The 13,547-nt window shown below is 37.4% G+C and overlaps 1 protein-coding gene across 5 annotated transcripts in view; it reads left to right on the top strand.

Moving 5' to 3' along the window:
- Positions 1–13,547, top strand: part of KCNIP4 (potassium voltage-gated channel interacting protein 4) — a 1,022,425-nt gene that overhangs the window by 992,239 nt on the left and 16,639 nt on the right. For all 5 annotated transcript variants that reach the window (XM_019743875.2, XM_019743874.2, XM_019743873.2 and 2 more), the window contains one exon: positions 3,049–3,119. In XM_019743875.2, the coding sequence (XP_019599434.2) occupies positions 3,049–3,119 (71 nt within the window). The remainder of the gene's footprint in view (positions 1–3,048; positions 3,120–13,547) is intronic.

Below are 13,547 nucleotides of genomic sequence, written 5' to 3'. Positions count from 1 at the left end.
AAATTTCAACTACGTAAGTAAAATCATAAGAAACTGAAGCTACCTCAGCATACAAACTCTGTAATTATTTTCGTTTTACGTAAGGAAATGTGAAGAAAAAAGGCTATCATGTCATAGGAGCAGAGTAGAGATCATTGTTAAACCTTTGGAGCCCTCAACTGTACTGAACTCTAGAATCCAGGGGGCCAGTCCATCCTTGTTGCAAATATTTCCTGAGTACCTAAGAACGCCATCAGATGAACCCAAAACACAGAAGCTTTTGTACAGTTTCCCTTTTCTTCATGCATCCACCTCTGTACCCAGCCTAATACTTCCAATGCCTTAGTTCCTTCCTCTTGCCCAATCCAAGCTAGTAGCATCATTCCTCTCCTTTAAAAACTTTCACTGTCTCCAAATGCTCACCAGAAGAAATCCAAACTCTATCAGAAAAGTCAATGTTTTTCATGACAATTCTACTAGTCTATTGAGCATGAAGTTGCATCAAATTAGAACTTTAATCACTTGAACATACATACAGAGTTCACACACACATGCACACACACAAAACAATAACAACAAAAACAGGAAACTTTTCAGGTGAAAATATATCTGTAAAGAAAATGATCACATGTCTTCAAGGTAGTTGAAAGAAGAGTGGCTTGTCTATGAAAGAAGAATAATAGCTAATATTTATTGAACGCTTAATTTAATATGTGCCTAGGACTGTTCTAACCACTTTGCATATAGTATCTCATTTAATCTTTTTACGTTGACTCTATGAAGTACATATCATTTTGTAGATGAGGAAACTGAGTCACAGAGAGGTGAAACAACTTGCGCCTGGTCATCCAGTTAATAGTTGGTGGAGCTGAAATTCAAGTTCAGGCAGTCTGACTTCACTACACTATTACCAACCACTCCCTGCACAGTATACTGAGCCTGGAAAACTGAACTTCCAGGAGAATTGACAAGATACATTTAGAGGAACAAGAAGTCCTCTGTACCACATTAGGGCAAACGTTGGGAGTTTATGTCCCATGTGTCAAGGTATAAAGCTGGAGCAACTCCATTTGAGAAGCATGGTAATTATTTTATGCCTTCGTTATCTTGTTTTTCTAAATACTAAAGAATTCTCAACAATGTTTGTTCTGAGCCATTATTCATGGTAAATTCTGTTTGCTAAGGTAAAGGTATTCACCTTGCTTATATACATAGAGTAACACGAAACCTGCTTAATGAAGCTCATTATAAAATACTCAAAATCTCTTTTTCTTCCCCCCTGAAAATAGTTTAACCACTTGTCAGCTCATATCTCCACAGGGCACTAAATAGTTCAAGAACTCTGTGTAAGAGTACTGCTGAGAGCAAAACAACTTTGTGAATAAAAAGAGGTTGCCATTTCCTGGTACCTCTATAGCACAACTTCGCAACAATTGCACTACGTTGATTGAATTGAGTCCCTGATCCCTTATTCAAGGATTCCTTCCTGCCATCCATCGATACTTGATGGACACCCACTCTAGATGGGACTTTACGTATTATTTAGAACTATGGTATCTGTTTAGTTCATTGAAAACAGGGTTAATAATTCATATGTCTAATAATATGCGGTTTCTCATATCATATTTAAAGGTAAGAGGTGAAAGAAAATGCCACCATCCTTTTGAGAAACTGAGTGTACAGCCTACCTCATGAAATATATGGCCCTCACTAGCATTAACCACTGGGGTAAAGCATTCAGGAAAAACGATCCATAAGGAAGTCATGGACCCTAGAGAGCTAGGAGGGAAGTTTGTATGACCTCTGACCTTCCTATTTGGGTGGCCAGTTCTCTACCCCTGCTACTCTGACTTAGTTTTTTGACAACCTTTAGAAAGCAATTCATAAACTCAAAGGTGAATCGAAGTTTTGTTAAAATCCCAATAAAAACAAAGGTTAAGAGTTATAAAATAAAAATGGATTTTGCACAAAAGATAAAAGCCTAGAGCCAATGAGCTAAAAGGTTACATTTTTTTTTAACTATAAAAAAGGTTAAGATACAAGACTAACACCCATGAGATGAAACATTTAAAATAATCAGGTAGATTTGATCAAGGCTCAAGCACAAAAGCACTTAAAAATGAAAACTGCACTAAGAAAAGAAAATAATAAGAAAAAGTATATGCTTTTAAAAGGAAAAAGCAGAACCTGCGAGGTAGGGAGACAACGGAGAACAAGGAAGAGGAAGGAAGACAACATTAGAGGGAAAACACCTACTAGACGCAAACTAAGGCCAAGTATTGGATTCCAGAACACTTCAGTGCCATCAGCATCGTGATGCATGGGGACAGAGAAAAGTGCAAAGCTGCCCACCATTATTCCTAGCCTCGAATCTGACCCAGGACCCAGGCAGAGCAGGGGCTCCCTGCTGCTTGTCACCGAGAATCTCAGGACCACCCTTCCAACAGGGCCACAGAAACTCTCCACATCACTGCTGTCTCCACTTCGTCGGGCAACTTCCCTGGCTGTGAGCTAGCCTGTGTTTTCAGTCAGAGAGACCTGAGTTATGTCCCACTCTATTCCTTATCGACTGTGTGGCTTTGGCAAGTTTCTCAACCTCTCTGAGTCCTAATACCTTATCTAACTTGTAAAAATGACGAATAACACCTATAATAGCAATTCATCTGTGTCTCATTCGTAGGATTTTTATCATTCTACTTCCATAGACTCTCCCCGCCGAGCACTAAGCAATTTCCAGATGTGTGTCTCACTTAATCCTCACACCCATCTATGGTACAGTACTCATCCCAGTGACAGTAACATCCCCGCACACTCCCGTGTGTTCAGAGCATTTCCCGCCAGAAACTTCGAGAATGTCTGTCATCCGTGGCCTCTACATAGGTAGCTCACGCCTATGAATCTCAAATTACAATCCTTTACTGAAAGAAAGTGGACAGCTGGAAAGAAAGCACAGTTAAAGGAGACAGAGTAAATTTTCCTGAGTAGAAGGAGGCTTGGACATACTATATATTTTTTTTATGTAGGATATTGAAACACTGACTTAATGATATTCCCTTTTCAACATTTCAGACTCTACAACATATGCACATTTTCTGTTCAATGCATTTGATACGGACCACAATGGAGCTGTGAGTTTTGAGGTAAGTCTTGGACTGTTTATTTGTTTTTAAATGTGAACTGACTTTAGACACTGAAAGGTAATCAGTGTTTTTAGTGGGAAAATTTGAGTTTGATGGTTTAAATTTTTTTTCTTTTTGAATGTTGTATTCTTTTTGTTTGTTTGTTTGTTTTGCTTTGTTTTTTGTGGTAAGTATACTCAACATGAGATCTACCCTTTTAACAAATTTTTGAGAGTGCAATACATTATTGCTGACTACATTGTTGCACAGCTGGTCTCCAGACCTTAGCCATCTTGCTTAATTGAAACTCTATGTCCGTTGATTAATAACTCCCCATTTCCCCCTCCCATAGCCCCTGGCAACTACTGTTCCACTCTTTGATTCTATGAATTTGACTGTTTGGAATACATCATATAAGAGGACTCATGCAATATTTAGCTTTCTATGGTGGCTCATTTCAGTTAGCATGATGCCCTCAAGGTTCATCCATGTGGTCCATGTTGCAGTATGCCGTTTGTCTTCTTAAGGCCAAATAGTATTCCACTGCATGTATACGCCACATTTTCTTTATCCATTCGTCCATCCATGGACATGTAGGTTGTTTCACATATTGATTACTGTGAATAGAAGTGCAATGGACATGAGAATGCTAATATGCCTTCAAGGTTCTGATTTCAAATCTTTTGGATTTCATATCTTAGGACATAGGATTGCTAGATAATGTGTAATTCTATTTTTAATTTTTTGAAGAGCCTCATACTGTTTTCCATAGTAGCAGCACCATGTTGAATTCCTACAGACAGTATGCAAGTGTTCTCATTCCTCCATGTCCTCGTCAAAATTTATCATCTTTCAGTTTTTGTTTTTGTTTTATGATAGCCATCCTGATAGGTGTGAGATGATATCTTATTGTGGTTTTGATTTGCATTTCACTGATGATTACTAACACTGAACATTTTTCCTCATATCTGTTGGCCATTTGTATACCTTCTCCAGAGAAATGCCTATTCAAGTCCTCAGACCACTTTTTAAATTGGGTTATTAGATTTATTTACTTTAACTATTGAGTTATAGGAGTTTCTTATATATTTTGGAGGTGACCCCTTATTGGATATATGGTTTCCAAATATTATTTCCCATCCCACAGGTTGATTTTTCACTTTGTTGATTGTCTCCTTTGCTGCACAGAAGCTTTTTAGTTTAATGTTATGCAACTTGTTTATTTATTTACTTATTGTTCCCTGTGCTTTTAGTGTCATATTCATGAAACCATTGCCAAGACCAATGTCATGAAGTTTTCCCTCTATGTTTACTTCTAAGAGTTTTATGGTTTCAGGTCTTAATCTATTTTTGAATGATAACTGTGGATAGTGGTAAGGATCTGATTTCATTCTTTTGGGTGTGGATATCCAGTGGATTACACACCTGTTGAAGAGACTATCCTTTCACTTTCCATTGTGTATTCTTGGCACCCTTGTCAAAGTTCAGTTGACTGATTACGCATGGATATATTTCTGTGTTCCCTATTCTGTTTCATTGGTCTATGTCTGTCTTTATGCGAGTACCATGCTATGTTGATTACTATAGCATTGTAATATATTTTGAAATCAGGAAGTGCAATGCCTCAAGTTTTGTTCTTCTTTATCAGGATTTATTTGAATAATCGCGATCTTTTATGGTCCATAAGAATTGTAGAATTGTTTTTATCTGTGAAAATATGCCTTCAAAATTTTGAGAGGGATTGCATTGAATCTACAGATGGCTTTGGGTAGTACGAATATTTTAACAATATTAAGCCATGCAATCCATGTAACTCTCCATTTGTTTGTGTCTTCTTTAATTTATTTTATCAGTGTTTTGTAGGTTTTGATATACAACTTTTTGACCTCCTTAAAGTTTATTTTTAAGTATTTTATTCTAATCATTTTGGTGCTATTGTAAATGGGATTGTTTTCTTAATTTCCTTTTTTATATAGTACATTGTTGGTACATAGAAATGCAACTGATTTTTGAATGTTGTTTTTGTATCTTGCAACTTTACTGAATGTGTTTATTCTAGCAGTTTTTTGTTTTTGGTGGAGTCTTTAGGATCTTTACATATAAGATCATGTCATCTGATTTCTTTTTCTTGTCTAATTACTCTGGCTAGCACTTTCTGTACTATGTTGAATAGAAGAAGCAAGAATGGGCATCGTTGTCTTGATCCTGATCTTAGAGGGAAAGCTTTCGGTCTTCCATCATTGAGCTTGATGTTAGCTGTGGGCTTTTTATATATGGCCTTTACTATGTTGAGGTACTTTCCTTCTATTCCTAGTTTATTGAGAGTTTTTATCATGAACACATGTTGAACTCTGTCAAAGGTTTTTTCTACATCTATTGGGATGGTCAGATGCATAAAACCACATTTACGCTATTAATGTGGTTTGTCATATTTATTAATTTTCATATGTTGAACCATCTATCCACCTCAGAGATAAATCCAAGTGGTCATGGTGTGTGATCCTTTTAATGTGCTGCTGAATTTGGTGTGCTTGTCTTTTGTGGAGGATTTTTGCATTTATTTTTATCTGTAATATTGGCTTGTAGTTTTCTTTTCTTGCCAGTCTTTGTCTGGCTTTAGTACCAGGATAATGCTGGCCTCATAACTGCGTTTGGAAGTATTCCTTCCTCATCAATTTTTTGGAAGAGTTTGTAAAGGATTGGTGTTGGTTTTTTAAATGTTTAGCAGAAATCACCAGTGAAGCCATCTGGTCCTGGGCTTTTCTTTGTTGGGAAGTTTTTGATTACTGATTCAATCTCCTAGTTACAGGTGCATGCAGGCTTTTTTTTTTTTTACTTCCTTACTCAGTCCTCATAAGTTGTGTGTTTCTAAGAATTTACCCATTTTTTTTCTAGATTATCCAGTCTGTTGGCATAGAATTGTTTATAAGTCTCTTTTGAGTCTTTTATTTCTGTGGCATCAATTGTAATGTCTCCTTTTTCATTTCAGATGTATTTATTTGCTTCTCTCTTTTTTCTTAGTCTAGCTAAGAGTTTGTCAATTTTGTTTATCTTATTTTTTCAAGACACCAACTCTTTGTTTTATTAAATTTTTTTTACTGTTTTTCTATTCTCTGTTTCATTTATTTCTGCTTTAATCTTTGTTATTTTCTTTCTTCTGCTAATTTTAAGCTTAGTTTGTTCTTTTGTTACCTCCTTGAAGTGTAAAGTTACATTGTTTGAGATATCTCTTCATTTTTAATGTTCGCATTTATTGCTATAAATTTCCATCTGAGTACTGCTTAGTAATTTTTGAGGGGGGGCGGGATGTCCAGGAATGGTTCCTTTACCTCATTATATTGTCACAAAGTTGTACTTATCTTTCAAAAGAGGTGAAAATTACGACACATTTAATTTGCTTTCTAGTACTATTTATCTGTTTGTACAAGTAAATTACACTTCCCCAATTACATGACAACAATCCCAGAAGGATAACAATGTAAAGAACATTTATTGGCATCTACTGTGGCCCAACAACTGTGGAAGGCCTTGGAAATACAAAGCTGATAAAGTCAAAACCCTACCTTTGAAGGCCCAATAAATAGGGGAGATAAGAAAATACTGTATTCACCTGCATAACAATTACATACATATATACCACTAATGTAATTCAGATAATACATAGCATGTCATAGATAATAATGTATTTAAATCTACATGTTAGGAGAATAAACCAAACACTAACTCTGATCAACTGTGACTGTTGCCTTTTATTTTTGTTAGGAAAACTCTGGGTAGAATGTATAACTTATCTATTTGCTTATATTCTAAATGGCAGTGCTTGGTCTCTAGGGAATAGAATTATCCATTAGTTCACCTTATAATTAATTCTGTTTTCTTTCTTTGACATCTGTGTGATATTGTGACTGATTATATATATATATTTGGTCTTAGTCCCCAATTTCTAAGAACAGAGCTAAAACACACAGTTTTAAGTGCTGAGAGCAATAAAGGTGTCTTTTGTTATGTTAATGAGGTTATTTTTTGGTCTGATTTATGTCAATTTATTTATTTTGTATTTGACAGATTATTTCTTTTTAATTTTTGTTTCTTTTGATTGCAGTTGACATTCAATATTATAATATATATTATAATATATTAGTTTCAGGTGTATAGCACAGTGGTTGGACGTTTATATAACTTACAAAGTAATCCCCCTGATAAGTGTAGTACCCAACTGGCACCATGCGTAATTATTACAATATTATTCATTACATTCCCTATGCTGTAGTTTGCATCCCCATGAATATTTTGTAACTACCAATGTGCACTTCTTTTTTTTCCACATTTTTTATTAGTTTCAGGTGTACAAAGCAATGTAATAGTTAGACATTTACACCGCTCACAAAGTGATTACCCCCCCTCCTCTGACATTGTTTATAGCTGTTACGATTCCATTGACTATATTCCCTGTGCTGGGATGTGGAAAGAAGTATATCTGATCTCACCTAAGGATGGGGGCTGATTTCCAAAAGAACTAACCATATGATTAGAGGGTTGAAACTTTCATTCCCACCCTTTGACCTGTGGGGAGGGGAGAGAACCTGGAAGTTGAGTTTAATCACCGAACGCTAATGACTTAATCAACCATGCCTATGTAATGAAGCCCTCATAAAAGCCCAAAAGGCCAGGGTTCAAAGAGCTTCCAGATTGGTGAACATGTGGAGATTTGGGGAGAGTGATGTGACGTGAGAGGTCATAGAAGCGTCACGACCCTTCCCACATACCATGCCCTATGTGTCTCTTCCATCTGGCCCTTCTTAAAGTATGTCCTTTAATGAAAAACCAGTGATCTAGTCAGTAAAATATTCCTCTGAGTTCTGTGAGTTGGTCTAGAAAAGTAAAGGAATCCAAGGAGGGGGTTGTTGGGACCTTTAATCTGTATCCCACCAAGCGAAACACAGGTGACAACCTAGACGTCCTGTTGACTGGCATCTAATGTGTGTGTGTGGGGGGGGTGTAGTCTTGTAGGGCTAAGCCCTCAGGCTTTGGGACTGGCTCTATCTCCAGGTAGAAAGTGTCAGAATTGAGTTAAATTGTAGGATACCCAACTGTTATTTGAAAACTGCTTGGTGGTGTGGAGAAGTTCCTACACACACACACACACACACACACACACACACACACACACACACTGCAATTGGGTTCAAAATTGTTATTATGTATAATGGAAACCAGGCAGTTTTTTTTTTAGGGGGGTGCTTTTGGGTGTAGGGGAGTAGAGGAGTGTAGCATCTTACATGTGAGCAGAAACTTCAGTGAGTGCCATGATAAAGGAAAGCGGATGATGGAATGGGGTCAATGGGGAAAGTTATGGCTGGGCTCCGTAAGGGAAGCCCGACCACGGACTTGATGAAGTAGGTCTGAAGGATTTGCAGGATCTGGTCAAGAGAATAAGGGCTCAGGATGGGAAGAGAAGGGAGTGAGGCAGAGGCAGCGCAGAGTAAATAGGGCCTGGGAATGAAGCAAAAGCATCCGTAAATCACCTAGAAGACAGAGTACAAAATGGGAGAGATGACAGGGCAGGCTGGGCAAGGAGGCAGAGGTCAGATCCTGATACACCTGAGGCAGATGCCAAGCTGCCATCTTAACAAGGTGAGGAATCCTTGAGGAATTCTCAGCAGGGAAGTTAAGGTATCAGGGCTTTGCTTCTAGAAAAGAGAAGTGCGATTACAGTAGACCCCTTATTCCTGAGAGAAACATTCAAAGACCCCGAGTGGATGCCTGAAACTGTGGATTGTACTGAACACTACATGTACTATGTTTTACCCTATGCATACCTACCCATGGTATAGTTTAATTTGTAAGTTAGGTACAGTGAAAGATTAACAACAATAATAATAAAATAGGGCTATTATAATGCTATACTCTTACTAATAAAAGTTATGTGAATGTCTTTGGGGCCATTATTAAGTAAAATAGGGTCACTTGAACGCAAGCAGTGTGATACCTCAGCAGTCAACTTGGTGACTGAGATAGCTTCTAAGTGGCTAACAGACAGAGAGTGTACAAGTGGAGATGCGGGGCACAGAGATAATTCATGTCTGGGGAAGAAGGATCCGGAAGGTGCAAGTGTCCATCACGCTACTCAGAACAGCACACAATTTAAAACATGAATTGTTTATTTCTGGAATTTTCCGTTTGATATTTTTGGACTGTGGTTGACCTCAGGTAACTGACACCATGGAAAGCAAAACCATGGATGGGGGGTGACTACTGTAGCACTATTTATTCCAAGAGTTCAGACAGGAGCTGATGAAAGCCGGAACTGGAATTAGGGCAACTGGTGATGAGGAGGAGACAAGATCAAGAGGTCATAAAATCCATAGAATTGTATTTCAACACAACCTGTCATGTTTAGGAGAGGGAAACGTTCATTTATTCATGTCCAGCTACCTGGAAGCAGAGGCTTCGCAGAGTCAGGGTGACAAAAGAAAGGCGTGGCCTTCTGAGCTGTCACTCAGTTAGTGGCCCCAGGGGCAGATGCCACAGGCCAGCAGAGGGCTTCCTCACACCTACGAGGCTCTGATGCAGACTGTGTGCTACTAAAATGAAGATTTGGGGCTGGGAATGTCAGCATGTCATCTCACATGACTCAAACAAGAAATGTCAACGAGAAGAGGAGAGTGGAAGCTGGCGGTGACTGAGCAGAAGGTGTCGCCTAAGAAGGCGGCAGTGGTCCAGCCTAGGGCAGTGCGGTTTACCTGGGACGTGGCAGCAACAGTTAAAAGGGGGACAGAGGTACATGTGAGGGTGTCTTAGGAACCAGGCCCCTCCCTGTAATGTTTCTTCCACTGAGGGCGGCGTATGATCACCCCAAGATAATGTTGTATTAGTGTTTGATGCCTTTTACCGACAAGATTAATTAATTGCAGCGCAGCCTTAGTTTAGCTCTAATATGGAAGTCAAAGATTCTAGTTCACCGAATAAAATCTTTCATAGCCGGTTTGCAGAGAATGAATAAAGCAAAAAATACGAGTGATTTCATTACTTGAAATTACTTGTGTAACAGAAATGTACCATCAATCACCTATAGCACATTGTATCCAATTTCATAGGTAAATTTAGTGTTAATGATACAGGGCCGTACATAACATTGGTGTTGTAATATTTTTGCAAAATGCCAGTAATTATGGTGAATGCTGATTATAATTTGGGAAATTACTTGTAATGGCCATGTACTGTAAGCATGCTGGTAAATGTCTTTCCTTTAAAGGCAAGCTAATGGCTAAATTAATAAATGTTACATTAAAATCAAATTTAACATGAGGTTATTATAGTTATTTTTCTAAATTGATTAGCTACCTGGGAAGTCTCCAGAAAACAGAAGTGATTAGGCAACGAACATATTTTGAGTAGCAATAGCATCCTGAGAGGCACAGCAGTGACCATTCTGATTCCACAATAAAGGGAAATGGGCATTTTCTACTTAATTTGCTTAAAACTGAAGGGCAGAGTGAATGAAATAGGTGAGGTCCTAGATCCAGATATGATTGGATCTAAACCGCACTTTGCCCCCAAGTGGCACGCTGTAACGGTTACTGAAAGTTGGGGTAGCAAAAGATTATTACAAGAAAGACCAGAGAAAAGCATACAATAAATATCTATCTGCTCCTACAGCCTGAAGGTCAGGTTCCTCTTTTTTTTTTTTTATTCATTTTTAAATAAAAATTTTATTTTAGACTAGTTTTACATTTACAGAAAAATTGCAAAGATAGTACAGAATTCTCATATACCTCACACCCAGTTTCCTTATTATTAGCATTATAAGTTAACATGATCTACTTGTTACAATTAATGAATATTGATACATTAACTAAAGTCTACGCTTTGTTCAGATTTCCTTAGTTTTTACCTAATGTCCTTTTTCTGTTCCAGGATCTTATGTAGGACATCACATTACATTTACTCACCATGTTTCCTAAGGTTGCTCTTGCCTGTGACAGTTTTTCAGACTTTTTGTTTTGTTGTTTTGTTTTTGATAACCTTGGCAGTTTTGAAGAATACTGGCCAGGTATTCTATAGCATGTCCCTCAGCTGGGATTTGTTTGAGGTTTTTTCTCATGATTAGTCTGGGGATATGAATTTGGGAAGGAAGGCTACAGAGGTAAAGTGGCATTTTTTTTATCGTACTATTGAGAGTGCATACTATCAACGTGATTTATGACGGTCGACATTGTCCTTGATCACCTGGGTGAAGCAGTGTTGGTCATATCTCTGCTGTAAAGTTATTCTTTTCTTCCCTCTTTCCAAGCTGTCTTCTTTGAAAGGGAGTTATTATGCACAGCCCACAGCCAAGGAGTGGGGAGTTATGCCCACCTACATAATTTATTTGGAATTCTTCTGCATGGGTCACTTGTCTCTTTTCCTCCATTTATGAATTTATTAAGTTATTTACATCAATATGAACTTTTTGTTCATATTGTCAGTGATCTTGGTTAATGGATATTTATTTCATACTTTGAGTTATACTCCTATATGACCTTGTTTATGTTGTTGCTCAGTGTTCCAGCTTGGCCCCTGGGCGCTCTTTCATGTGGCGCCAATGTCTGTTCAACATACTGCCATCATTGTGGTTATTTTTTTCTTTCTTTCTTTCTTTTGTTTTGTTTGATTCTTCAATCACTTGATTACTTTCTGGCACTCCAAGGTGCTCCAGGCTCACCTTATATCTTTCCTGTCCCAGTCTCCTCTTTAAAACGCCAACCTCCATGACAGCTCCAGAATCTCCTCTCATCTAAAGGAACGCATGCTTGTCAATCAGACACAGGGCTCAAACACAGCCTCTACCACTTCTCCGTGTGATTTGTGGGGCAAGTTCCTCAATCTCTCTGGCTTGAATTTCTTCAGTGTCAAATGGAAATAATTATACCTCCCAAGGTTGTTGTAAGACTGAATGATGGATCTAAAATTTTAGAAAATTGCCTGGCACATAGAAAATGATCAGTTAATGTCAGCGATCCCAGTTAACATCTAGTCAGTCTCAGAAAATCGATGTGTGTGTGTGTGTGTGTGTGTGTGTGTGAGAGAGAGAGAGAGAGAGAGAGAGAGAGAGAGAGAGAGAGAGTTCTTGGACACGTGGCTTGAGATTCTTCTTTACTTCATTTTATCTTCCTGTAGCTTTCATAGTCACATATATATTCATATACTGACTCTGTCTTTAGAAGCTAAGGCCATTTTCTATTCATTTATTCAGTAATTTTATAGCAAGAATTATGAATTCCTGGCACCTCCAAATGTGCTACAAATGTTGTCAGTAAGTGATTGAATTGCATACATTATGAGTCACTGTTTCATATCACCCCCTAATTATGGCCAAAAGTACCAAACAAAAAAGATATGGCATATGTTTATAGTATGCTGTTCTGTATAACCATAGCCCACTGCTTCACTTCTAGTCAAAATCAGAGCCTGGGATTTGAGTCAGAGGTCGGGTTCAATTTCCAGCTCCACTACTCACTGGCTGTATGCCCTGGCTCAGTCACATATTTTCTGAGCCTCCATCTATTATATAAAGACAATACCTGTTCCCTAGGGTTATGTGAAACTGACATGAAATAATGCATGGAAATAGCCCAATAACAGCACCCACACACACCAATAATCTGTAGTCATAATTACTATTACATTTCAGTGTCCCAGGGCTCTTTCACCCAGGAATTTCACTTCTTTCCCAAGGAAATATGTCCAAATAAATGGGAAATTGAGAGAAGTATTTACCACAGTGATACTTATAATGAAGAAAAATTTAAATTAATTTACATATCCATCAATAGGAAGTATGGTTAAATAAATTACAATATATTTGTATGACAAAGCAGTGTTTCAAACTCCAGATTGCAACCATTAATAAGTGGTAAAATAAATTTAGAGATTAATGACAAGAATATTTAAAAATTAATAGAAGAAGAGTGGATACAGAGTCATAATTTTAGTTTCTAGTGTATAATTTTTTTTTGTGTGTGTGTGTGTGTGTGTGTGTACTAGGTTGCCATTTAAAATATAATTCTTAGTGTGGTTTTGGATCCAAAATGTTTAAACCATATGAAACTACTATTCTTGACAAATATGATTAAAAAAATCAACCATTTCATATGGTTCAACTTAGTATGTAGTTATTTAAATGACGTCATAATACATTTTCAGTGATGTGGCAAAATATTTGTAATTTTAAGTGAACTATACAGAAATATATTTATACCGGGGCTGCCAAAAAATGTATACACATGACTTGTATTCATCTCTTGTTATTGGTGTATATTAAGTATTACAATTCCTTTTTTTTTTTTTAATTAAAGTTTGTTGGGGCGACAATTGTTAGTAAAGTTACACAGATTTCAGGTGTACAATTCTGTAATACATCATCTATATATCACATTGTGTGTTCACCACCCAGAGTTAGTTCTCCTT

This window comes from Rhinolophus sinicus, linkage group LG02 (assembly GCF_036562045.2).
Source record: "Rhinolophus sinicus isolate RSC01 linkage group LG02, ASM3656204v1, whole genome shotgun sequence".
Taxonomy (NCBI): domain Eukaryota; kingdom Metazoa; phylum Chordata; class Mammalia; order Chiroptera; family Rhinolophidae; genus Rhinolophus; species Rhinolophus sinicus.
The sequence above is the reverse complement of the archived record's forward strand: the minus strand, read 5'-3'. Positions and strand labels throughout refer to the sequence as shown.